This window comes from Acanthochromis polyacanthus, chromosome 4 (genome assembly GCF_021347895.1).
Source record: "Acanthochromis polyacanthus isolate Apoly-LR-REF ecotype Palm Island chromosome 4, KAUST_Apoly_ChrSc, whole genome shotgun sequence".
In the NCBI taxonomy this organism is placed as follows: Eukaryota; Metazoa; Chordata; class Actinopteri; family Pomacentridae; genus Acanthochromis; species Acanthochromis polyacanthus.
The window spans coordinates 41,657,733-41,685,195 of record NC_067116.1 but is presented as its reverse complement, the minus strand read 5'-3'; the positions used below and the strand labels follow the sequence as shown (position 1 = coordinate 41,685,195).

General features: G+C 38.6%; 1 protein-coding gene and 1 long non-coding RNA gene across 2 annotated transcripts; one reads left to right on the top strand and one right to left on the bottom strand.

The window, feature by feature from the left end:
- Window positions 1–39: 39 nt before the first annotated feature.
- On the bottom strand, window positions 40–27,463 carry shc2 (SHC (Src homology 2 domain containing) transforming protein 2). The gene is made up of 14 exons (XM_051947525.1): window positions 27,441–27,463; window positions 24,699–25,537; window positions 17,839–17,909; window positions 13,749–13,809; window positions 12,663–12,782; window positions 11,762–11,815; window positions 11,530–11,581; window positions 8,261–8,387; window positions 7,319–7,484; window positions 5,357–5,462; window positions 3,370–3,537; window positions 2,905–3,245; window positions 1,860–2,012; window positions 40–1,480 (listed from the first exon to the last, which is right to left on the bottom strand). Exons 2-13 carry the CDS (start codon window positions 25,488–25,490, stop codon window positions 1,884–1,886), a joined length of 2,187 nt encoding a protein of 728 aa, XP_051803485.1. The 5' UTR covers window positions 25,491–25,537; window positions 27,441–27,463; the 3' UTR covers window positions 40–1,480; window positions 1,860–1,883.
- LOC127533721 (uncharacterized) lies at window positions 3,393–5,989 on the top strand. The gene is made up of 2 exons (XR_007941469.1): window positions 3,393–3,542; window positions 5,374–5,989. It is a non-coding gene; the product is annotated as an uncharacterized LOC127533721 (long non-coding RNA).

The window sequence follows — 27,463 nt, the reverse complement described above, 5'->3', positions numbered from 1 at the left end:
ATAGAATCTTTAAGGCAAAAAAAAAAAAGACAACACTACTTAAATTGCACTCTACTTTTAATTAATTTTATTGACAAAAAGCCTTGACTGTTAATCACAGAAGTAAAGATCCAAGAAATTCCTGAGAAAGCAAAACGGGAGCTCTATAGAAAACAGAAACTGCATTAATCATTTGGACTTGACCAACACTTTACCTCATCTCTGTGCATTCGTGAGGCCAACATGAAGAACAGTGGAGGCCCTGATTAAATGTACATTCCTAAAGACAAAGGGGAAAAGAAAAAAAAAAAAAGCTAGAAACTTAAAAAGCATATTTTAGAAGTATTACACTGGCAAAAATGGGGTAGGGACAGTGCATCCAAGGAGCAGAAACACACACAAGCAATTCATTGAAAATTAATGACACGGACGTGGGATGAGGACAATCGATAAAGAGATGCATTTCCCTGAGCTGGGACAAATAAAGGATTTAATTTCAAGTCCAGATCTCTACTTTGAGGTCAGTCACAGAGGATCTTTTAGAAGAGTCATCTGGGGGATGCACATACGACAATCAAGACCACAAAGAAGGTATTAAACATTATTCACCCCAAAACAAGAGCAGCTTACGTGACTGTTCCCAATTAAAAGAGCTTAATCATCCTGAAGTTTGTTCATTTATTCAATGGCATGGCAAAAAACTAGTCTTTTGCAAAGAGGAGCATAAATGCACATTATATACACTCTGACACGAACGCCTGTCTGTGTAGTTATTAAGGCACTGAAGTTGGAGGGGATTGAGGAAAAACTGATGTCGATATACACAAAAGCAGTTTTTTTTCTTAAATCCAGGATTCACCACAGTCTGATCAGTAATGTTCACAGGCTTATACAACACATGACCTCACCCAGTTATGAACAGCCCTTACAAACAACACAAATGACTGATAATGATGTGATGAAATGTGTATCTTCACTGGACTGGAGCTATAGTATGACTCTTTTATAAACAGGATTTGATGCTTATACATTATGGAGAAAAAAATGCAGAAGGATGTGGCTCTTTTGTGCCTTCTCAGATACTGCAGAACCTGTGAACAACAGTCTTTACATTCCAGTGGCATGTTGTCCTTTGACTCTTGTGGTCATTTCTTGCATTTATACTGAAATGAGCTGCTGAATATGCAACCTGCACCAGAAAGTCAGGGACAGTTCTGTTCTGGCGATGTCCATCAGTGGTTAGATGAATGATCTGCTCGTGCAAGTCGAGGATTACTGGAAGCACTTCAGTATTACAGGCGCTGTAGGGCATTTCTTCACTGCGCATCGGATCCATTTGTAATTTCCTGAGGTTGGGTCCTCCTTAAGAGTTTCGTTTTTGACCTCGGTTTGTGATTATCCAGTTGTGACACAGGACAAACTGTGGCTTTCTGCTTGGTTCGTTAGCTTAATAGCTGCATGCTGAGGAGTTCATGACAGATGAGGGATATTTTGGTTTATCCTGGGAGCCAACAGACAGAAGAAAGTTACAAGGTGATGTCAGATACTTCCACATCCTGAGCAGAATTGTCTGTAACGAAAGCATCAGTGATTTCCTTTCCTCTGGACAAATAATCATTCCAGAAAAATAAGTTGGTGTCAGTTTTTAATCCTGTTTGCATGGGATAAGAATTCAGCTCTGGAAAAGGGTAGAGAAAAGAGGGTAGCTAGTTGTAAATGAACACCTCTATGAGGTAAACAACAACCCGCTATGTTTCAGTGAAAACAGGCACTGTTAATGGACCTTCATGAGGCACTCCTACCCCAATATCTGCATTTTTAATCACTAAATTATTCTAGGAAACTCCTACATCGTAGTACAACATATACTGCATGCTTACCATCCCCACGCAGTTCCAGGAGACTCATCGTTTCCTTCTGACCACCTGTTTGAGATGAACCTCACTGTCTGCTGCTACAATAGGCAGCTTGTTCTTCATATGGTATGAGACGAGGTGGCTTATGCTCTCAAATAACATGTCTTTGGTCCGGACCTTTATGGAGGAAAAAAAAAAAAAAGTTAAGCTTAGATGAGCCTTAAATAATTCTACAGCAGGGAAATCTGCAGTGCAAAGGTGTTAGTGCAAAAAAATTACTATAATTTCTGTTGATGTTGTACAGATTCTTCTATATGTAGAATTTCAGATACTGCACAGACTCTTGAATATTGAAAACAGTATTGCACAGGGTAATTCTACCGTACGTATAGAACTCTTCCATGAATAAAAAGGAGATTTAAAAATAAAAATACTTGCATAGCACAGACTGTTGAATTTGCAGATTTTTCTATACATCTATGTATTGTGTACCTAATCTATTCTTTTTTTAATAGCATTGATATTTTAATTTATGTTTATTTTTTGACAACTACATTTTCAATATTTATAAGTTAATTTTTGACAATTGCATGTCCTTTTTTTTTAGCACTGATGTGGCCAAAACTCAAATTTCATTGTATTATTGTACAAAAGTATGACACTGCGATGACAAAGATTCATCTTTACATAGGAACTGTATATGACAATTCAAAAATTGTTCTAAAGCCACAATGTGGGGCAACTTCTGTCTGGAAGTAGCCCCACATCTTGATGCTGCCACCACCATGCTTTATGGATTGTGTGTTTGTAATAATGTGTAGTCATTTTTTGGTGTTCATCACAGAGTGTGCAGTCTGAAGACCAAAAAGGTCCATTTTGGCCTCAGACCAAAGCATGTTCTTCTGGTGGACTTCAGAGTTTCTCACATGCCTTCTGGCAAACTTTTTGCTAGTATCCATCCCCTGATTTTTGCTTTTCATTTTTTGTCATCACTGGTTTTATTGAAACTACTATGAGCTTTAATGGATGGTGAACATATTTATTGGGGACGCTACATGCCGACACTCACCACTCCCTCAGGGTCCACTAGCAGTACGTGTTTGGGCAGTCCACAGTTCATGCCGGTTAGCACATACTGCCCTGGGTTGGTGGTGCTCTGCCGCACGAGAAAATCTCCGTCTCGGACCAGGAGTTTCTCAGCATCTCGTCGGCTCATCCGGCTGTGGTACCAGGTCTCCCTGCGGAGCTGCTCCTCATTCGGGGCCACAGGGGCCCTGCGCTGTGGAGGGCTATGCCACTGGTCCTCCAACACCCGAACACCTCCAGCCTGAGAGACAGAACCTCCAGATGCACTGGATCCAACAGCTCCACCATAGGCCTCATGGAGCTTCAGGGCATCCTCAAAGGGCCCTATAGAAATGGTGGGGTTTCATAAATACAAATCTTGTCATTATGTAGAAGTTTTCAGATTATAGAGAGAGTTTATCTTTACTATATCTATCAGATTATAGCATACTGAAATGTAAGGGCTTACTCATGTCAAACAGGTCTTTTTTGGGACTGTCAGCTGGCCTAGGTCCTCTGCGTACATCAGAAGCCTGAGCGAGGGATTCCAGATTTTCCCGACTCTGGGTGTTAACATACTGATGCGTCTCATAGTTTTTACTGGCTGGTGGCTGACTATCAGCACACAGGTAACCATCTGAGGTCAGAGGAAGACAGGAGCACAAACAGAATTTGACTTTTGAGGATTTCTGTCTGTATAGTCACATGTATATGTATAGTGTCCCTATGAAAATAACCACTCCCCTTGTAAGTTTTCCCCTTTTATTGATGTTAAACTAATCATGGTTGTCTTCCAAGATTTCAGTATTTTGCCATTTTCATTTCAAGCCCTTCAGAGCCTGCTGCCAAAAAGCATCCCCACATCATAACGATGCCACCACCATGCTTGACAATGGGACGGTGTGTTTGATGTGCAGCGTTTAGTCTGTCAAACATCGCAGCTAGTTTGATGGCCACAAGACTCATTTTTGTCTCAAACCAAACAACCTCCTTTCAGTTGACTTAAGAGCTTGTCACATGCCTGTATCCATCCCCTCACTCGTGCTTTTTTTTAAAAAAAATACTCTTATCACAGAGTTGCTTTAAGTGTTTTTTTTTGTCTTCATGCTGTTGTATTCAGGAGTACTGATTTGTAGAAATTGGTTTTCACTTTGACACCAAACAGCCTTTATTTGTAAATTTTTGGCCAAAAAAAAAAAAAAAAGCCAAATTAAACTGACTATGGTTTAATGTTGAAAAGACACAGAAAGGGAACAATTACAAAGACTGTAAATACTTTGCACAAGCATCATGTGTTCACTGAAACACTCATTTCTTTTTTTTGCCCCAGATACTGGTCATATTCACAATTTGAATTTTTTAATTTGATTATATCTTCCAGTGTGTACATACAGCTTATACAATTAAACCAACTGTAGTATGTAGTAAAGTGGATTTGTATTCTCATGTTATGGTTATAAACTATCAGCAAAATGACAGTTCTATGGTTCCTTAACATTAAGAAAGCTTTTCACAATATTAACATTAAATAGAAAATGGTAAGCACTAAGTTTCTACAATTTAAAAAAAATAGCCTGAATACTTAAACCTTACCTACTATATTTTATGTCACACACACATTTACTGTGCTGTAATTTCCATTTTCTTATTGACTTTTGGTAATTCCCTAATCATTTAGTGCCCAACACTGCAAACCCGAATGAAAGATTAAACTGAAAAGTCTGACTGGTTCAAAGATTCGGTAAATAAAATGGTACTAAATGAAACAGCCGGTTATCTACAGTTTATTTAAAGTTCATTGTGTTGATATTTCACATAAATGCTTCTCCAGTTAAATAAGAAACAGTGGCGGGTCCAAACCAGGAACTTCAACAGCAAAGCATACGATCCATTTATCATATTAGAGTGCTACAAAGTGTAAATAGATTTTCTTATATAAGACAATCTTTAGTTTCCCACTCCTGTTAAAGAAGACACAGTGAACCAAGTGGAAATGATTTTATCTAGAAAGCTATGCTAGTTCCCAGAATCCTTATTCAATTAAGGTGAGACTAAATAGTCCGAACACTGAGCTTCTGTCTGTGCTTGTGGGTAAGTAAATGTCATCGAGGCCACAAAGTGCAATAATGACCAGACCTGTAACGCAACAGAACAGAAACAACTTTCCAAGTGCAAATTTAACCACGCATTCATAAACAAACAGCTGACAAACCCATGGGGCAAAAAAACAACAACAAAAAAAAAACAAACTAATTCTGAAACTCTATGAAGAGCCAATGTTTTCCTTTTTAGGTTAAAAAAAAGCAGTTGTGTTAGTTTAATTACCTTCTACTTTGATTTTGGGGAATGTTGCTCTAATTTAGGTAATGTCTTCTTGAATAACTTTGTGGCATTTCACTCTAATCAACTGGTAAAAAAGGTCATTTTTTGGAAGTGTTATGGCTCCGTGTTGCCACTGGGAGTCTCACCTGAGCTGTAAGTCCTCTCAGTGTCCCAGTGAAGCTCATAACACAGCTGACCAGGGTGGTAGCAAGCTTGATCCCTCCTAGCTTGAGATCCCACCTGCTGACACACAACCACAGCACAAGAACACATCCTAAATACATTTGTGCGTCTGTACCTGAACAGTTAAACCTCTCCTGCACCTGTGTAATGTAGTTTTGAAGCACTCTGATGTAACATTAGCCACAGCATGTCACTGTACTGTGAGCGAGCTGCCAGGAGAAGCCGATGGTTTCATTCACCCGATGGGCAGCGGCTCTTCGCGTAATCATATCAGTCTTCGGCAATTACGGTGCAGGCGCATCAGGGAGACATTTACGGAGTTTTATTTTCATGCTCCTGTGCATTAATTCCATGTAAACAATATGGGGAAGGAGCAGCAAAACAGATCCGTCACCAGTTTATGAGGGAGATGTCAGAAGGTCCAGGCCGAGTCTGGATGGAATAAACGTTAATCACAGACTTTCTGATAATGCCCAGATGTTTCAATTACATCTGTGATAACATTAGACTGCAAGGTTACATATAATGATAAATATTTGACAGTGCTTGCAATACCAGAGGTGGTTAGGCTGTCGGGGGGGGGGGGGGGGGGGGGGGGGAAACAAAAAAAAAACAAAAAAAAAACGACTACACTGTTGTGAATGCAATGTGAAAAATACTTAATCTCTTTTGTATTCTGGACCCAACATAAGTGAAAGTACAGAAGTTGTATCTGCACAAAACTCTCCATGTTTTAATAGCAAAAACTCTAGTTTATGTGATAAAATGTACACTCTGCTTCTATGAGAAAGTAATTTTTCCAGTTGTGATGGATTAATGCAGCAGCATAGCACTGCTGTAGTTTGTCAAGGTTTGTGGTAGATCGTTTTTGTTAAACTGCAGATCTTTATTCTTAGATTTTTCAGGGGAAACACTGGAGAATTTGATTGACATGGTTCTCAAATAATTATTTTGTAAAGGGTAAGTATGTATGATTACCCTATGTTTGGTATTTTATGTAACGCACATGCACTGCAAAAAAAAGTTTAACCGTTATGCATTTTTAAAAAATAATTTACTGCTATTGTACATATAAAAAATACAATCCTAAAAAGCTCTACTACCTTAGACATTCATAATTTTAAAAAAGCCAAAATGGTAAATCAGTATTCTTATAAATCTTTAAACATTTTTCTGTAATGTTTGGTTGTAAAATTACACTTTTCATTATTTAGAAGGAAAAAAAGAACAAATATTTGCAATAGAAAAACATGGCCTCATTTTTAAAGTGTCATTTTGCATATTTTACCTTTTGTTCAATTAGAGATAATTCAATAAACTCACAAAAAAGTATTACTTTATATGCTAACTGCAAAGAAACAGCCAAAACCACATATAATGTAAAAAGTTTGTGTTCTTTTAAATGTTTACTGCATGTAAGTCAGACATTGATCCTTGTTTTCCCCATTTTTCAGTTGTTCACCATTTTAAGACCTATCTGGCACCCTTGCTGCCAGCTTCCCATTGTTTTCTTACAGGATTTAACTGTAAAAAAAAAAAAAAAGCAAATAATTGTAATAAGGCTAAAACTGTAAACATCCACATGAATCTGCATTGTTCCAAATAGTTACATTTACAATGCAAGATCTTAAAATTACACTATTTGACCACATTTAAATTAGCTACACTTGAAGAATGTATTTCACCATCATTAGACATATTTTAGCCGTGTTTGTAAAGGGTTTATTTTATAGAGTAGCATGTGTGAGCTCCAGCTATCACATTAAATGTAGTAGAGTAGAGGTATGAAGCAGCATAAAACACAAACGAAGCACAAAAAAACCCCCTACAAACTGTACTTGGATACATTGGAGTTAGGGCTGCCGTACTAGAATGGACTGAACACCGTTTCTGTGACTGTGCTGGACTCTCACCTGAGCTGCTGTCTTGCTCTGTGGCTGAGTGTGGATGTGACCCAGCGGAGCTCCACTGGACCTGAGCCTGGAGTCCACCACTCCCCCAACCGGAGGCTCCTTCCCTGGGATGCGGTTGTAGTAATGATGGTCAGAGGAGTCCTCGTCCTCCCCCGACCTCGCAGACCTTAAAAAGAGGTAAATGAGGACGAGCTAAATGTCAAAATGAAGACAATCAATACTTTTGTCTCATAAACAATGATTCTGGCTGTGATTATTGTTCAATTATTTAAATCAGTAATTTTTATGATATTAATGGTAATATTAATAAGACAAAATCTGGTTTCTCAGATGGATTTGAGCCGATCAAATGCATCTCCACATCCAAAAATGACCTATAGGAATCAGCCACAGATCTGTATAGATCCCTACAGTCTGTGCTGCTGCTGGCAGGAAGGAAGATGTTACATTGGAAACCAGAACAGAAAAAGAGTCTGGAGTTCATCCTGTCTCTACATCGCTTGATGTTTGATCACACTGTATTTACAGTTTTAAAAAGAACTATCACGTTTCCTTGCAATAAATAAAGAAATTTGAGAATTGTACAGTGGATCAGATTTTTGTGGTGGCTAAGCTCTTATGCAGGATATCTTTAGTATTTACTGTGTCAAAGTATGATTTATTAGGCCAACTAAGTAAACTTCCACCACCTTCAGAGTGCCACAATTCTGAAAACATCTTTCTTTTATTGAATTTTGCTCCAAGTGTCCATAAATTGTCTATATATGATTTTAAATAGTGGTATTTGGTTAAATTTTGCTTTAGACACCCGTTTTCAAAACAAACTTAATATCTTGGCAATATTATTGTACCGTTGCTTCAGAGAAGCCAGATTTTAAGGAAAGTAACAAATATTCTTAGGTTTTTTGTCATTTTAGACAAAGGTAATACAACAGCGGTTACCTGTCACCTGAAGCCATGGTTTTAGGAGGACTGTGCAGATACTGTTTGAACTGCAGCTCGAAGGCTTGTCCGATGGTGCTGATGACACTCTGCGCTAAACCATCCGAACATTCAAGGATATGACAGGCTGAAGGAAACAAAAAATAAAGTCGATTAAAGAAGTTTTCTGCTCCCACATGCCATCTGGATCAAGTCCTAGTCCAGGGGTAACACCGCTAATTTCATTCCACAATTCTCCATGTGAATTTTCTGCAGTCGTGAAATATTGCACCAAAACAACAGCAAAGTCATTCACCTGTGTGAGATAATGCAGTTCTTTCACTCCAATTCATTTTAAGATGGAGTACAATCCAAAAACAGAGCAGCTTCTGCGAGAAAGTTGCTTTAAACCTCAATGTACCTGATGGCCAACCTGTAGGACCATAGCAACAGAGTCCACCTCATCAACCAACGGTTCGGACAAGACAAAGTGAGGGGAGCATAGCTTTCCAATTTAGCAACAGACACCCATCCTTCCAGTCATCCTCCCCATAGCAGCAGCTACACACCCTCAGGTCAACTAGTAAATGCAGGTTTGAGTACTGGACATGACTTGAGAATATTGTCACCAGCGCAGGAGTTCACAAAAGGCAGGATTCCTGTTTTCACCCCAGAACGCTTCTCTGGAAAAGCACCTCTGTGTGCCAGTAAAAAAAATAAAAAAATCTGCCAATTCAGCTGCTTGAAGCACGGTCAGGGGTTTCTGTTGGTGAGCAGAAGTAGCAACATGCTGAGGAATAGTGTTCCTCAGCATCTCACAAAACCATCAACTTTAACAGCTGAGCACCAGTGATGTAAACGGGACATCAAATCAGAAACTCCGTACTGGTTTGCTTCATCCTTTGCCCAGCTCCGAAACTCGTGCCAATATGCTTCAGGGACAAATTCTTTCAACCTTTCCATAATCCAGGTCAGGTTCAGTACATATCACTGAACATCTTCCTGTGCTCTCCAGTAAGAACACACTGAAGCATCTTTTCTACTTTTCTTTGAAAACGAAGGCCATATCAATCTTGAAGTCAAACTGATCAGCCAATTATTCCCTTTTCTTCTGAGGTTGAACTCAGTTTGAGGTCTTCATGAAGTTAGCACCAAGGACTGATCTTGGAGAGTAAAATTTCAAAATGATTAAAAATGTTTCTCAGAGCTCAAGATGACATCCTTACATGTTCTGTTTCCCCCCCCCCCCCCCCCCCACATCAAGAGAGATTCAGCTTATCACAAAGAAAATACTGAATATTCACATTTAAAAAGCTGGAATCAGAGAAATGTGACTTTTCTCCAAAAATTACTCAAACCAGTTTATCAATAATCAAGAAGTTGGTGAAAAAGTTGATAGTTGATTGATTATTCAGTATAGTCCTAAACTTCAGGCCTGGGTAGAACTGTAAACATTTCTTTGATCAATTATTCAAGAAAGTTTCACAACATTTGCCATCACCACAGATACAGATTCATATATTTGCATGCTACAGCTGTTTGATCAACATTCAAGAAGCTGTAGATACATGTAAACTGTGTGGTAATCATTTTTTGGCACAACAGATCATCTTTACCTTTTCTCAGAAAATACCATAATTATCAGCGACTTAAAAAACAAAAAAAAAACAAATTGATCGGTCTTGCAGCCCAGGAAATGCCAGCATAATTGCATCAAAAAAACCCAGACAAGGAAGCCATTTTTTTTTTCCAAACTTACCATCATAGATAGTCAAGCATTAATTAATACACACACAAGTGACAGCCCTTTACATAGAATTTACTTACTAGAAGCTCAGCCCTGTTCTGTATGTGGTTCTGAGGCGGGTCCCTTAAGCACCAAACCAGCAAGTCTGTGAAGCAGACCTGCAGCAGGATGGTAGCTGTCCAAAGACAACCAATATTAACTGCTCCACACAGCACTACTAAAACAAAAAAAGCCAACACAACCCAGTGAGGATGTGCCCTACAGCCTACCAGAGAAATCTCTGTAAACAGAGCATCAAAATAGTAACACTCACCTTCTGGACAACACCAAACAACCAATTTCAGGTCACAAACAACACTGCCTCCAGATAACTCAACATGCCTCTCCCCAAAACCCGCTGCAGCCTGACAAAGCATAAAGCAGAGTTAAAGCCAGCAGTCAGCTGGACCAAATCCACCAATCAGTGGGCAATCAACACAATGCACCCACTGATAGCTAAGGCACAAGAGACAAATTTAACAAAACATCTGAATGAATGAGCCAAACATTTGTTATGACTGGATCAAAACGGCCACAATACAAAGAGAGCTACAGTATCACAAATAAAGCTTGCTTTGATTAACTTAAATCAAACTAAATTAAAGCCAAAACAGTATTTGGTTGTGAGAATCAGTAAAGTCAGTGGCATGTGTGTGTGAATAATGTCTGAACAGCTAAAAACCAAAGCCCAAAAAGAACAAAAGCACCAGACCTGGGTGTGGAGGGAAGCAAAGTGAGTGGCCAATATGCAACCATTTCTAAAATAACCCAGGAACACACTGGGGCCATCAGGTGCTGCTGATTACACTAATCAACCACTCCCAAAACCAACATCCATCCAATCATCCTTCATCTACATACTCCTCATTAGGGTCGTGGGGGGCTGGAGTCTAGCCCAGCTGACTACACATAGAGACACACAAGCACATTCACATTCACAGCTACGGGCAATTTAGAATTACCGGTTAACTTCAGCATGTTTTGGACTGTGGGAGGAAGCCGGAGAACCTGGAGAAAACTCATGCTGCACAGGGAGAACATGACACGAACCAGGGGATCTTCTAGCTGTGAGATGGCAGTATCAAGTCACTGTTCATCCCCAAAACCAAGAGATAAACTAAAACCACCCTCAATATGACCTCAGGGGTCATCACAACAAGTCTTCTGTTACCACACGCCATCAGGATCAAGTCCTTGTTCAGTGTTAATGCCGTTAATGTCACGGTTTCATTCCAAAGTTCTGCGTGTGAATTTTCCATGGCCGTGCTATATTGCACCAAAATATCAGGATTTATGTCAGAAAACTAACTTTTATAAGATCTGTCGGTCCACTTGCACACATTTATAGATTTTTTTATGCCCTGCAACGGTAAAGTTGTTCAGCTGTAGGAGTTAATGCAGCTCCTTCACACTGCTCCACTTTAAGAGGTAGTACAATTCAATATTGTAAAAACATTACGAAAAGGGCAGTGAGTCAGAAAGAAAAGCTTTTTATAGGACGTACCTCTCTGATTCACCGGGTCTTTGGCCACATACGCAACATAATCCGGTGTGTCCTGCAACATGCAGGAGGGAGAATAAATCAGACATACAGAATTAAATCAAAGCCCTCACTGATTTATTGGGCCATGAGATTGGAGACCAATCCAGTCTGCTACTTGCAGACTCACAAATTGTTTTTTCCAGTATAATAAACCAATATAATGGAGAGTGGGGAATACATGTGCAGCACTTACTGTGTCTCCACCAGATGCAAATGAGATGGACTGCATGGGATGGTGTGCTATCACCTGAGAAATGGACAAAAAAAGGTTTGCCAAAATGTTATTAATTAATGTATATGACACGCATATATAGATGAACGGAAAAGCCAAATTTCAACAAGGTAAAAGTTAAGGGTTTTGGAACCATCATCTCTACTAATACATCTAAGACTGAGGCAGTTTGTAGCTCATTAAAAGGAGATAATCAATATTTCTGCCCATATTTTAGTGTTAATGAGGTGAACATTACTAGAAATTCATCTTTAAAACTTTTAAAAACATTCAAAATTCTGCTTAGTTGGTAATTTATCACTTAAGTTACCCACTATGATGGCTGACAATTACATGAGACATTAAAGGAGACATAAAATTGAACAACAAGAATACACAAAAGCCAAAAATATCTGGTGCACAATTTCCATCTATCCATTTTTATCTTCACTAGGGTCACGGGCGAAGGCAGGGGACACCCTGGACAGGTCACCAGTCTGTCACAGGGCTACATATACAGACAAACAATCACACTCACATTCACACCTACGGACAATTTAGAGAAACCAATTAACCACAGCATATTTTTGGACTGTGGGAGGAAGCCGGAGTGCCCAGAGAAAACCCACGCATGCACAGGGAGAACATGCAAACTCCATGCAGAAAGATCCCAGACAGGGATTTGAACCGGGGACCTTCTGGCTGCAAGGCAAAAGTGCTAACCACTACCCCACTGTGCAGCCCTGGTGCACAATTTGAAGATCTTAAATTAGTTGGGATCATGGAAGCACATCGCCTATATTAGCAGTGGACAATGATATCTGATGAAATTCCATCACATTCATTATAATTCTTGAGCATCTTTAGTGGAGCACCATCTAACCTGTCGTGTGGTAGGAACCAGCAGGCCGAGGCCATCTATGGAAATGTTGACAGCGATGCTCATTCCTGCAAATCGCAGGTTGCTCTTCCCCATGATCGACTGCAGAGCTTTGTTCAGGGCCTTTATTCAAAACAATACAGCAGAAATGTGACACTATAACATTGGAAATGCAAAAGATAATATTGAAAAAAAATGTGGAAATATTCCTTTTTGTTTTACAGATTGTTTCCTCTTTTTTGGAACACATAATAAAAGACAAATTACCAAAAAATACACTGTGAATTTACATTCTACTGTAAAATAACATAAAAAATAGCATCTAGGAAATATAAAGGATTTTTAATGCAAAGTCGTGCACAAAAAAAGAATAGATATGACACTGGACATGATCTGAAATGTTAAACTGCTATTTACTGAAACTATAATCACCGGTATTTATTAAATAATAGTGGTTTGATATGATTATTTAAAAAGTAAATCCATTCATTTTATTGCTGTATATGCTTTTTTTTTAGAAGTAAAAAATCATGCTGCACTTCATTCAATACATTCTGAAATTAACTGTATTTCTAGAATGAAATGCGTTTTGATGTTGTTGGTTTTTTTTTTTTTTACTTAAAATGACATAATAAGGCTTAACTAAAAACGTCACATTTCAACAGTGATATGCCCGATTATTTGTATCACAACATTTTTCAGCTATATTTGTATCTATGTTAAGTCAATTGTTTTAAAATATGTAAATATAATTTATTAAAAATACACTTTATGTAAAATGAATTATAGATGTTTTTAATGAAATGGTAATTTCCCATTATTTCACAGTAGTTTTAGTCATGCCAGCTGTCTGACTAGTGCAATTTGTTTACTACTTCTGTATTGCTGTTGCTGTTTTTTTAATGTACGTATTTTATTTGTTGCCAGAAAAAGACCTACATAGACCAATAAAATGCTTTGTGTGGTCATTTCAAATCATCTCGTGCTGCAGCAAAGTCAAAACTATTACAGTGTACAGTGTATGCAAATACTATTGATCACCTGCCAAAATCAAAACACACATAGTAGGATTATAAATTTACTTCTAACCTTCTTCTTCCAGGCTCCTTTCCCACCTGGTACAGCTTCACACAGCCTGTTTATGGCTTCCCTGTTCAGGAAATGAAGAGAAGTTAAAGATCAGACTGGAGGGAAACACAGTGATCACTGATCACAGCTGTTCAGGATCTACAAATCAGGTGGACTTATGTTGTCTGTGGGCCCACATACAATCACTTTGAGTCTGATTACAAGTTTAAAATGTTCACAAGTCTTGAGGGCTACAAAACCACTATAACATAACAATGGTGGAAAAACCTGAGGTTAAACATGAACAGAAGCGTTGTGTTCCCGTCCTCATCGAAGGTCAGAGGTCACAGACCTTCCACAGTTCAAAGGTCACACAACGGTTTCTAGTTCATCTGCTGACAATATAGAAAAGTACACTGGAAAAAAAGAAAATCCTGCAGAAAGAAGGTGAAAATCTGGCAATATGGTGCCAGGAAAATATATATAAATAAAATATGCTATTATATATATATATATATATATATAAATTACTTTTTAGCTGATGTAAATACATTTTTTGATGTTTCATTTTAGATTTAATGTTGTAATTTGTTATTTTACTAGTTACTATCTGCAATTTAATTGAATCAAATTAGGAAAAACTGTAAAATAACAGTGAATTGTTCAAAAGCAAATTGCATTTTTTTACAGTGTAAAACTATTTTACAATTTTAGCCTGCTTGAAATGAGCTCTCATCACAACTGTTCAATACAACATTTTGCTGTGTAAAATAATAGCTCTTTGTGAACTTATTGGATGCTATACAATTTAGCATTTTTAGTTACATATTGTTAATAAAAAATCTTAAAGTGTAGCATGAAACCTCTGATGTTTATGGACCATAGGGTAAAAAAATGACAGTAATCATTGATGAATGTTTATCAAATTCAGGTTTAATTCCCTCTAAATAATAAAGCAACATAAAGTGTTGTATAGTGCAGTCTGAGAGCTTTCTTTACGGTCTTTGTATTCACATTTATTTCAGTACCACAGTGAGATTCTCTCTTCAGATTTGTGAGAACTCTGCAGTGAAGCTGCTGTAACTCCGGGGATCGGCTGCCTAATGGGCCTTTAAAGCGTCTGTGTGGTTGGTGGTGAGACTGAGGCCTAATGTGGGTTTGAGGCTGGAGTCTCTGCCAGGGGACAGCGGGGACAGCAATCAAGAGCCCAGCTGCCCCTATCAAGTGGCTCGTAAATATTTAAAAAGCAGCGTCCCGGGCCCCATCTCGAGTAAAGGTCTTCTCAGGGATTTTTGAAAAACACCACACTGTTCGGATGAGTCATGCTGATGAGAGGGCAGAGGAGGAGGAGGAGGAGGAGGAGGAGGAGCTGTTGTTGTTTTCATCTGCCTGCAGTCTTGGTATCGTCCCTGCAATAAAACTCTGAACTTCATTATCATCATGTTGCTGTTAAACAGCATGACACAAAGAGCGCTGTTGGGAGAAAACACCTTAAATCCATGAGCTGAAGAATATTCTTTAAATTCTCACAACCATCTAATGTTTTGTTGTGGTTTTCTGCAACTAAAGTAAGTTGTGTAAAAGTCAGGAAGCAGAAAAACGGCCACACGGTAAGAAAATGTCGAAAATCTGGCAAAAAGGGTAGTAGAAAAGTTCTGTTAAAAACTGTGGAATACTGGTGAAACAGCAAACATCTGTATAATATTTATTTATTAGTCGGTTGGATCAGTTTTGGCCTGTTTTTTTCTTTTCTTAACATGTTCATTAATGCTTTTCCAGTGATATTACAAGCTATTATCTGAAATTAGACAAAACAGGGAAAATCTGTAAAATAACTGTATAATTTTTAAAAAGTTATATGGAGAGATAATTAACTTTATCTTTCTAATAGTGGAAAATAGAAAAAGCTAAATAAATACATATCTTTTAAAAAATCTTGTAAAATATTGTATACAGTTAGGGAAAAAATCTGTAAAAACAATAACAAAATCTGGAAGAAATAAATATATAAAATAAATTAAAACTTTTAAAAAAATTAATTATGGTAAATATCTGTTAAAAATATATTTTCAAGTACAGTAAAAAGTACATTAAAATAGATATAATTTAATTATCACATATTGCAAAAGTACAAATTACTATTGTTTATAAAAAATACTGGATTTTATTGTTGATGTTATTTACAGTTTTCGACGCCTGTCTGTTGGGGTTAACATGTAAATGAACTATAAAACAACCGTATTTGTCTTTTTTTAATCATTGATCAATATTTTTTTTAAAATATTGTTAAACATTGTAATTAAACATTAAACAAAAATTGATAAACATTGTGCTATACAGCTCTATATCTGCAACCCTTAATACATATTTTAAAAAATCATGTAAAACATTCTACACTGTAAAAAAAATCCATAAAACAGGATGAAAATCTGGCAGAGAAAGATATGTTCAAAAACTATAAAATGTTCAAAAACTGTAAAAAATAAAATAATTAAAAATAAAATAAACAGGAAATATTCATAAAAAAGTATTTGATTTTATTATTTAATGTTGATATTTTATTTTTTATTGCCTGTTGTGCACCGTCCAGCGGAAACTATTTATATTTTCATCAGGCCATGTATGATGACAACAAAACCATTCTAATTCTAATTCTTTTAATTTATTTAAGTACTGGTATTGATTTAAGTAAAATAGATGTAATTTTATGAGTCACACATTACAAAAATACAATTATTATTGTTAAAATATTGGATTTTTATGTGGATATTATTTACATTTTTGGCCTGCTTTCGGGGTTAATGTGCGAATGAACATTTTTTTCATTTTTTAAACAATTTATTTAAAATACAGAAAACAGCGTGATTCTGCAATTAAACACTGGAAAAGAACAAATTGCTATTTGTAAAAATAAACATTTTTGATGTGATGTGACTATTATTAATAGTTTAAGGCAGTTATTTATATGATAAGCATGTGAATAAATATTTTTCTTTCACAAAACAGTGAAAATCTGTAAAACAGCAGTAAATTCTTCAAAAAAATGCACAATTTATACGGTACAGGTCTGGATTCACGTTTAAGCTTAAATGCTGCTTTTAAATTGCATCCAGCTGGACTCCACACTCCGCAGATATCTTTTTAACTTTGTTGGACAAATAAAAGAAGGAATCACAAATCATATCCTCTCGTTGTTGCCGTTTTGGGAGATTTTAGGTGATTGTTTGCAACTTCCTTTTTGATAAACTGCCCATGAGCTCCTATTGTGAATATGACGGAGTGTGAACACAATGAACTATAAAAATCCACCACCGCAAGGATGCAAGTACAAAACACATCCATCATTTCGGAAACAATGATGTCTAAACACAACAACACAACCAGAGGCGGCCATCTTAGTCTCCTCCCTTCGTCTTGTTTTGCTGTTTTGTTTTGAACATCCCTCCTCCTCCTCCTCCTCCTGCTGAAGATGTTACAGACGTTCACGGAGACCACTGCAGCTTTCCACAGTCATTAGCGAGCATCATCAATAATAGATCTCCCTCCCTATCACTCCATCTCTGCTGCCTCCCTCCCTCCTGCACTTAAGGCCTTGGATGCACGGTGGGCTCAGATTACAGCCGATCGATCGCTGAGAGGGGGAGAGGAGGGTGAGACGGAGCGGGAGAGAGTGGGGGAGTGTTAGGATGGCATGCTGCTTTTATAACAATAACATCATGTGTGGGGCGTATGAGCACAAAGAAACAGACGTGGTGAGACCCTGAGGTGTAGTTTCACATGTAAACACGGAGGAACTTGTGATGCTTTGCGTTTTAACTGGAATGCACATTACATTTAGCTTTCTTTTGGTTTAGTTTGAACTTTCTACGCTTGCATTGACGATATTCTGAATGGAACTTGAAAATGAACACTGGAACTACAAGTGTGACGATAACTCACCATCCTGCCACCTCCTGATGATGAAATAACGGTTCTGCTCTATCTACCAGCTTCAAACTGACACAGTGTTTGTTGGAAGTAATTTGATATCATGAAGCTTGGATTAATACAACACATCTGGGATCGAATTCTCCTGACTCATCACCACCAGGAAAGACGGTTACCGGCTTACCTCGTCACCTGAGTCCTCGTGTTGAAGTCCAAGGATCGCATCGACTTCAACACCTCGATGCAGCCCATGTACTGTGAAGAAAAACAAACCACAGAGGACAGTTACTAAAAGACATCACACAAAATGACTGATGTGGTTAAACTGACTCGCAAAAATGCATCTTCGTGTATCAAAGTTACACATTTAGAAGTTTATCTCCACGGAAACAAGCTCGTCCTGTCTGGAAATGGCTTAGATGTAACTCTACACTGTTGTGTCTTTCAGAATGTGTGAATCTATTTCATCTTTGCATCTATCTGCATCCACACCTTTCCATTCGCTGCAGCCCAAGCACACCAGCTCACATTCAGTTCTGCTCAAATACTGTAAAACTACTCTACACCACACAATGGCAAGTTGTAATAATGCAGTGATTTAGTCAAACATGTAGCGAAGTCAGACTCCAAGTTTTTGTCGTCACTAATGTTGTCGGTGTTGAAATACTAAGCTAATACTAACACTTTTGGGATGGAAAGATTGGAGAATTTGACTACCATAGTTCTTAAATGATTACTTTTTTGTAAAGAGTCACAAGTATGTAGAACTATCTTCTGGAAAGTTATTTTATTCTGAAAACTAAGAAGCATGTGTTAGTTACTACTATGACAGAAATGCGTTGACGTAGATGTATAAAGTGGCACAATTTAGCCATACATGTTAAAATTGGAAACCCTCAAAGTCTGAATCCATGTTTATTTCACTCACGATGTGTTTTATATTACATAAAAACAATATACAAGAGTGCTAACAAGTCAGAAAAGATCATTTTCACCAGGGAAAGTGATTAATGATGTAGGAAATAAGAAAAAAAACAACATATAATATCTGTTTTTGGCTGTTTTTTCTCTCTATCTTAGACTCTTGTTGGAAAAACTGGAGAAATGACTAGCTTTTGGTTATGCCTCACAAGCCAAAAAGCTGTTTACTGCTTCTTCATTATCCTGTTTGTTTACTTATTATGTAAAATTTTCATCTACAGCTGTCACAGCATCCATCTGACATTGAGTAGACAAAAAATCATGTAAATATATCAACACTACAACACTTCCAACGCGTACATTTTTACAGTGTAAACTTCTGTTGGTAACTATGACCGTTTTCGACAATAATCTCAATCAAACCCTCATTCGGGAGCGCTAAAGTGTTTTTCGGCAGACGCTCCCAGCTGAGGAGCCTCCTAATGGCTGTCAGTTTGGGGTGCTAATGGCACCTTGACTAGATTAGCGGCACTAAGAGCTCCAAATTCCGGACAATCTGCAGTTTGTGACCCCTCCAGGGGATTCTGAGGGTGAGAGGGTGTTTGTGAATACAATCAGTGCATGTGAGGGTATCCTGTATTTGCATATCTGGGAGGTTTTCATAAAAATATGAGCGAAATCTGACATTTTTGTTTATCTGCTAAAATCGAACATTAAAAATCTGCCTAAAACATCGAATATAAAAGAAACTCCTGTCATTCACAGCACATTCACAGCATATAAGTTTACGTTGTCTCAGCTGAAAAAGCTACTAAATGAATCAAAGGAATTCCAGTGAGGTGGTTGAAATGCATGATATCAGACTGTGAAGGCAGTATTAAAGAGGTTTTATGTGTGTTTTTTTTAAAAAAAGTACACTGTAAAAAAATCAAATTAAAAACAGTGAAAATCTCGGTGAAATACTATTAAGTTAAAACACAGTAAAAACTGTCCTGATATTACTGCTTAATTTCTCTCAGGATTAATAAAGTATCTATCTATCTATCTATCTATCTATCTATCTATCTATCTATCTATTAGCTACAATGCATTGTTTTACACACATTTGCTGTTATTTGTTACGATTTTATTGTTACACGTTTAGTTTTATGGTCACACATTGTGAAAGAACAAAACAATATTTGATGTGGACATTATTTACAGTTTTGGCCAGTTTAATGTTTTTCTTTCTTTTTTTACAATCAACATGTACATTTTTTGGGATTTAGTAGATATTTTCGTATAATTTGTAATTGAACAAAACAGGGAAATTCTGTGAAGTAACAGTTCCAGTCTTTAATATACATGTTTTTTCTTTCAAATACTGACAAGCATTTGGACACTGACAATATTTATTCTTAATTTAATGCGATCTACGATTGGTAAAAATGCAGTATTTAGAGGTAGACATTATTTACATTTTTAAGGTGTGCTTTTTTTAGGCTGAGGATGTAAATCAATATTTTTTTGTGATTTAAATGTAGCATTTTATGGTAAAACAGTATAAAAGTGCAAATGACCATTTGTAAAAGTATATATTTTTGATGTGAAGATTATTTACAGTTTTGGTCTGATTTTTTTCTTTTCCTTTGGTAGAATATGTAAATAAAGAGTTTCCAGGAAACTGTATTAAAAATTACAGTTAAAAAGTTTTGAAAAAGTTCTTTTTTTACAGGTCCAAGTCTTAGTCATTTGAAAACAGCTCTCATCAGACCTTAAATCATCACATCTTAGGGTGTAAAATAGCAACTCTGTCAGACTTTTTGGGTAAATTTACATCTATCTGTAAAGCTGAGTAGTGCTGTTTTCCAGAATTACAACTGCACCATGAACACACCACAGAGTGAGAGAAAGAGCGAGGGAGCAACCTTTGAGCCTGACAGCTTAATGAGCTTTCTAATAAGATTTGGACATGGGGGAAGTCTTCCATCAGGAAAATTGTCCCTCTCTGCCAAAGCTTCCATTGTCACGCTCTCATCTGCTGATGCAACTCAACCCCGTTTGCTCTATTGTCCTTTAAGCCAAGTCTCTAATTCCTGTGACTAGGGAGACACTGGCTTTCCAAGAAACATTCCTCAGCAGTTTCATATGACTGACATCCTCCTTCCAAACGTGTCACCGCAGCAATCTTTGATATAAACTGCTGCCATTTTAATTTGTCCCCATAGAAAATGTCACAATCTAATATGGTTTAATTTTACCCCTGAGGCAAAAAATATGTATGTAGAGTAATCATGGCTCGTCAGCATGTGGTGTAGACATCATAAGATTAGTTGTTTTTTTTTAAGTTGACAACAAATCCTTTCTTGTTTGTACAGTCGAGGTCAAAAGCTTACGTACACTTGTAAAGAACATAATATCATGGCTCTCTTGAGTTTCCAGTTATTTCTATTTCTAATTTTCTCTGATAGAGTGATTGGAACAGATTCTTCTTTGTCACAAAAAACATTCATGAAGTTTGGTTCTTTTATGACTTTATTATGGGTTAACAGAAAAAGTGACCAAATCTGCCGGGTCAAAAATATACATACAGCAACATGAATTAGCAATTTTGGTGACTTAGAAAGTTGTGTCGATGAAATGAGCTTCATAGCATTGCCTCCTAACTTCTTGTGAGTGATTATGAGTGACTACAGCTGGTTACTTCTCTGAGGCCATTTAAATAGGGCTCAGTGGATACAAATGCCCACAAACGCTACAACGGGAAAGTCAGAGGAGCTCAGCACGGATCTGAAAAAGCGAATCATTGACTTGAACAAGTCAGGAAAGTCACTTGGAGCCACTTCAAAGCAGCTGCAGGTCCCAAGAGCAACAGTGCAAACAGTTGTTTGTAAGTTTAAAGCGCATGGCACTGTTTGGTCACTGCAATGATCAGGAAGAAAATGCAAGCCATCACCTGCTGCTGAGAGAAAACTGGTCAGGAGGGTTAAGATTCAACCGAGAACCACCAAAAAACAGATCTGCCAAGAATTAGAAGCTGCTGGAACACAGGTGTCAGTGTCCATGGTCAATCCATGTTTCATAGATATTTTTTGTAAAATAACAGTTTAAAGAATGATTTACCATTTTTCAATCCTTAATATACATAGTTTTTCTTTCAAATGTTGACAAACGTCTGTAAAATACTTTTTACTGATTTAAATACAGTTAAAAAAAATAGTGTCCTTTTGTGGTCAAATGCTGTAACATCCATCCATCCATCCATTCTCTATACACCGCTTTATCCTCACTAGTCAGCCAGGATAGGCTCCAGCACCCCCCGTGAATGTGAAAAGTGCACAAAAGCATGAAATTAGAGGGAACTTTGTAGTTCAGACTGAAGAAAATTTCTTCTGACATTGCTGCTAACAAACAAAAAAAGAATGCGTTGTCAATTTAAAAAAAATACTTAAAGAGATTATAATGTTCATACCAGATTCTGGCTAATTTATCCGTTTACAAGATGTAAACATACAATTGCACTATTTTCTGATCTATTTAAATCAGTAGAAAGTATTGGTAATTTACAGATATTTGACATTATTTGAAACAAAAAGTGCATAATTATTTTATTTCTTATTTTACAGATTTTTACTCCTGTGTTTAATTACAGACAGTAACTACTGAAATTTAATGTAAAAAGTGCCCAAAAGCATGAAAGTAGAGTGAAATTTATGGTCCAGAATGAATCAAATATCTTCTGACATTGCTGTTAACAGTATAACTTACAAACAAGAAAGGATTTGTTGTCAACTTAAAAAAAACTAATCTTATGATGTCTACACCACATGCTGACTAGCCATCATTACTCTACATACATACTTCTTGCCTCAGGGGTAAAATTAAACCATATTCCATCCATCCATTCTCTATACACCGCTTTATCCTCACTCGGGTCGCAGGGGGTGCTGGAGCCTATCCCAGCTGACTCGGGCGAAGGCAGGGGACACCCTGGACAGGTCACCAGTCTGTCACAGGGCTACATATACAGACACACAATCACACTCACATTCACACCTACGGGAATTTAAAGTAACCAATTAACCTCAGCATATTTTTGGACTGTGGGAGGAAGCCGGAGTACCCGGAGAAAACCCACGCATGCACAGGGAGAACATGCAAACTCCATGCAGAAAGATCCCAGGCCCAGGCCAGGATTTGAACCGGGGATGTTCTTGCTGCAAGGCAAAAGTGCTAACCACTAGCCCAATGTGCAGCCCATGCTGTAACATTCCATGATTTTTTTATTTGTTTTATTTGTTTTTAAAAGTTAAGAACAGATCCTGTCTTGCTTTTAAGTTGTGATGTTAGTAACAATCTCAGAGGATTTTTTTATATTCTGCAATATAAATTTGTCTCTAATTTCATGCTTTTGTTCCCTTTTCACATCAGATTTTTGTAGATATTTTTAGCATTTACAGTTCAAAGAACTATTTATCAATTTTCGATCCCGTTTATGGGATTTAAAAGCATGCCATGACAAAATTAACTTAGTGTGAGATCTTTCTGGAAACTGCCTCAGCAGCAGCAGACAATCCAGTTACGGATTATAGTTATTTATAGTCTGACCGCCAAATATTTTGTGCAAGACTTTAAGGAACGGGCATAAAATGACAGCAGTCTGGCTTTAATGCAGGACTAATAAAGACGGTTGTTTGGCAGCTGCTGTGCTGTATCTGCTGGTTGCTGCAGTGTCCTGGCTATCAGAGAGGGTAGATGCAGGCCTGACATGCAGGGAAAGTGTAAAACCATTACACCAAGAGTCATATCTCTGTCTTTCCCAGGAGATGTGAACGTGTTTGTGAGTGAACAGAAACAGTGGGAGGAGCTGCTAAAAAACAGCATAGTGCTGCAGAAATCCACTGCCACTGTGACACTAACACATGCAGAAGGTGCTCCACCCTGCATAGATTAACCACTGAAATGCATATATGCTTCAGTGCTCTTCAAACGTTCTAATCTAAAAGTTATTGTGCTTGCAGATGACAACAATGAGCTGTTAAAAGATTTGTAGCTGAAATCAATCAGGCGTGAGAGGAGCACTTGCTATGAATCTCGGAAAGCCGTGCACGGCGATGAGAGTTCGACATTTGGACCTTTCCTGTCCTGCTCCTCCACATCACATGATGCAAATGACTGTGATTAAGTGTAATTGAATATAGGAATGAATGGTGCCTTTATAATGCCGTTAGAAAGCATGCTCGGGCTCCAGACTGGGCTAATCAAGAGCCATGTGATTAGTTTGAGAAGGAGGAGAAGGAGGAGAGTGAGGAAGGACAGGGGTGAACAGTCATGGGGGACCGCTAAGGGGAGATCATTGACATTGACGTCAAGCAGTCTGCTTTGGATCCTTTTCAACACAAATCGCTAGTGCACGCTGATGAAGACGTCTCTTTGAAACACACAATTATCTGTTTAACTTGTGATCAGATCAATTTTTAATGGATCCTAATTTGATTTTCTACAGAGTTTGTGGAATATTTAAAAGCTTCAACAACAACCATAATAATAATGCTAACTGTTTTAAACCCTGGTATTCATAAATCTGAGAGAGTGTAAATCACATTTTGTGGGTAAAACCAAAACAATTCATTGGAATCACAAAAGTAAACAAACCACACAAAGAGCACCACTCCCACTGAGAGCCTCCAGCAGGAAACTACAATCGCACATAGGTTCTATGCTCTATAAATACAGATTTAAATGCACTATGACGTATAGTACCTTTGGTAAACAACAAATCCTTCCTACAGTCTGTACACATAATTTCAGGGTTTATCTTCCTCCACCCTTGTGCTCTAGCCTGACGCAGTCTCCTGACCAGCCACGCCAAGCCATCTATCTGGATTAAATTATGTATTCCCCAGTCCGCGCCACATGAGCTGCATAACAAACTGCCTGCTAGTGAGGTGTCCTTTTGTTTCCCACCCAGATAGAGACCTTTAAATGAGGTCATTAATATTCCATGCTGACCAGGCGTTAACAAATGAGCAACTGAACAACTTATGTCCTTTTAATACAAAAGAAATGTGGAGTGTTGTAGGTGTTTACATTTCTCTAATATGGATTTACTGTCTGCAATAACAAAGATGCCCTCTGACTTACCCTGACGATGTAAGAGGCTCCTTGTCCTGTGATCGTCTTGTCAGGGTGCAACCAGCCTTGAGAGGGTTTGTGGATGAAGCTGCCCTTTTGGTTGAAGTCCTCTCCCCCCAGCCACATGCCTTCCCCCCTTGTCCTGCGGTTCATTCTGGAGCTGCTGGACCCACCAGGGCTCACCATGACCTCTGGAGCTCCAAATCCGTGGTCCCCTGGACCGGCAGAACTTGCGGCCGCCGCCACCGCTCTCTGTCCCCGGATGGCCTGCAGGGAACAGGGGGTGACACACACAGGGTCACAGGAGTTAAGCACTGCTGCCAGGCTGGCCACCGGGCCGCTGACTGAGGTCACACCGCTGGGCCTGTGTGAGGATGAAGAGGAGGAGGCCTGGGAAGGAGCTGATGCTGCCTTCCCCGAGTCCTTGCTGGAGCTGGAGCTGGAGCTGGAGCTGGAGTTGGACGGGCTCCGGCTGAGCAGCGAGTTGGAGAACTTCCACTGGGGCATCTTGGGGATGAGCATGCAGAAGGTTGTGGTGGCATCCTGCTCCCCATCCAGGCAGGGGGAGTCAGCCAGGGCTGCAGCCCCAGCAGAGGAGGAGGACCTGGAAGTGGGGTCCAGAGGAGGCAGAGGAGGCAGAGGAGGCAGAGGAGGCAGAGGAGGCAGGCGGAGGCTGGGGGTGGAGGAGGGGACCACCGGCGTGGCCACAACTTTGCCGCTCATGGCTAAGCTCTGCATCAGGTCGTCGGAGGAGGTCACAGACTCATTGCGAAAGCGGCCATACTTTGGCTTAAGGAGCATGCCCGGAGGAGCCACCTGGAGCAGGAGCTGAGAGGGGGGGACAACTGCTGGAGGATGGAGGGGAGGAAAAGGGGGGAAGGGGGAAGGGGAAGGGAGGGGAAAGGTGTAATGGTAGAGGAGGAGAAAACTGGAGAGAAAATCTTCTTATATCCTTGTCAGAGTGGAAGTGTGGATGCTATCTGGTCCTCTCCAGCTCACACCGTGTCCCGCTGTCATGTCGCTCTGCTCTGTCTGAGCCGGCCTGCCTCCTTTTACTGCCTCCGGCGAACACTCGAGTCTCTCTCTCTCTGGATGATGTCATTGGTCTATTAGCCCTGCCCTGCCCAGCTGCTCTCAGACTGTATCAGCTAAAACACATCTGCCTGAACCGCCCCGATCCCAGACACACACACAAACACACAAACACACACACATCTATAAAGAACATTCTGCAAATTAATATTCCGTGTCAGAACACAATGTCTGTGGAGAAAATTAGCAGCAGTATTTCAAACCTTTCAGAATGCTGTCAGTGTCTGTACGCCGACAACAAAATAAATCAGTTATATTGAGATTATTGATAAGGTTGCATTGCTATTAAGATAATAAATATTGCATGCATGATCATTTCTTCTTGCATTTTTTACGCTGCTCAGAGAAGAACAAGTAATCATTCTTCGATTTCGACAGAGTGAACCTGGCATAAAGTGGGAATCGATGTGATTGGTCGCCACTGTATTTTCTATTTTTCTTATCAATCATCAATCCCGTTTGACGGCTTTTGGGTGCTCTTAATGGTTCTAATATTTCATATTTATCCTTAACTTTTAAACTGCTATCCTCTTTTCCTTGTTTATCCTATTTGATTTTGTTTTACTAACTGATTTTACAAGTTTTTTCTTCATGTTTGTCCATATTTTTTGCTGCCTTTCTGATAAAAATGCACTTGGGCTGTTTGTAAATGTACCATATCAATAAAGTTAATTTAATTTAAATTGAACCACTGCATTTTGTGACTTTTTATCTATATATCTACATCTATATTTTGCTATTTTTAAACAAGCACTGTCCTCAATTAGGAGTATCATCAATCATAAGCTCAAATTACACACAAAACCACTGCATGAACAGAAAACCTAACACAATATACTGTAGCAATAACCACTTGTTTGTTGAAATATAAAATTGAGATATTAGCAAAAGAATTGATTGTGAATGAGAGTAAAAAGTCGAAAGAGACTCTTCAAATTACTCATAGTGAATTCTGCATGTGCGTTCAATCCCATTTGTCCTGCTCATACATACAAAGTTAACAAAGAAAACAATGCAGTCACCGTCGGGAGGCACCACATGTCTGAAAACATCCACCCATCCCATCTGCCTCAACCCTCTCCCCATCCACCTCCCAGGAGAGCAATCAGCCTTCGCAGCGTGATCCTTTTAGCTCCTCACATCACTCTCTCTCACGCTTCTTCCTCGTCCCATTTCCACTCTCTTTTCTTATTTCTCTTGCAACTGTATTGTTCCTTCCGACACATAAGACATCATCAGGTCTGCACCAGAAGTCAGGGTGTAATGCAGAGCGGGTTAACAAGCGGTTTAAGTGGCACAACTTTTCTGTTTTTCTTTTTGTTTCATGCAAGTAGGAAGAAGACAGGCAGAAGAAATAGGAATCTACAAAAACAGATTGTGAAATAGCCCAACAGTTACCAGAGAAATGCTCATTATGCTCTAGTGAAATAAGATAAACTGCATGTTTTCAAGTCAGCATGATTTGTTTAGTCCCTTAATCACTTTGGAAAGTGTTGTAAGAGAAGCACCATAATTTCTGCCCAACAAAATGTGACATTTCAGTACATAAACCATTGCTCAATTCAGTTAGAACACAGACCAAAAACACATGTACTACTATGAACGCTACAGGCCCAAACTAAATGTTATTCAAAGAGGAATCAGATGTAGGAATCTTACCTTTATGTCTTCCCTTGGGGAGA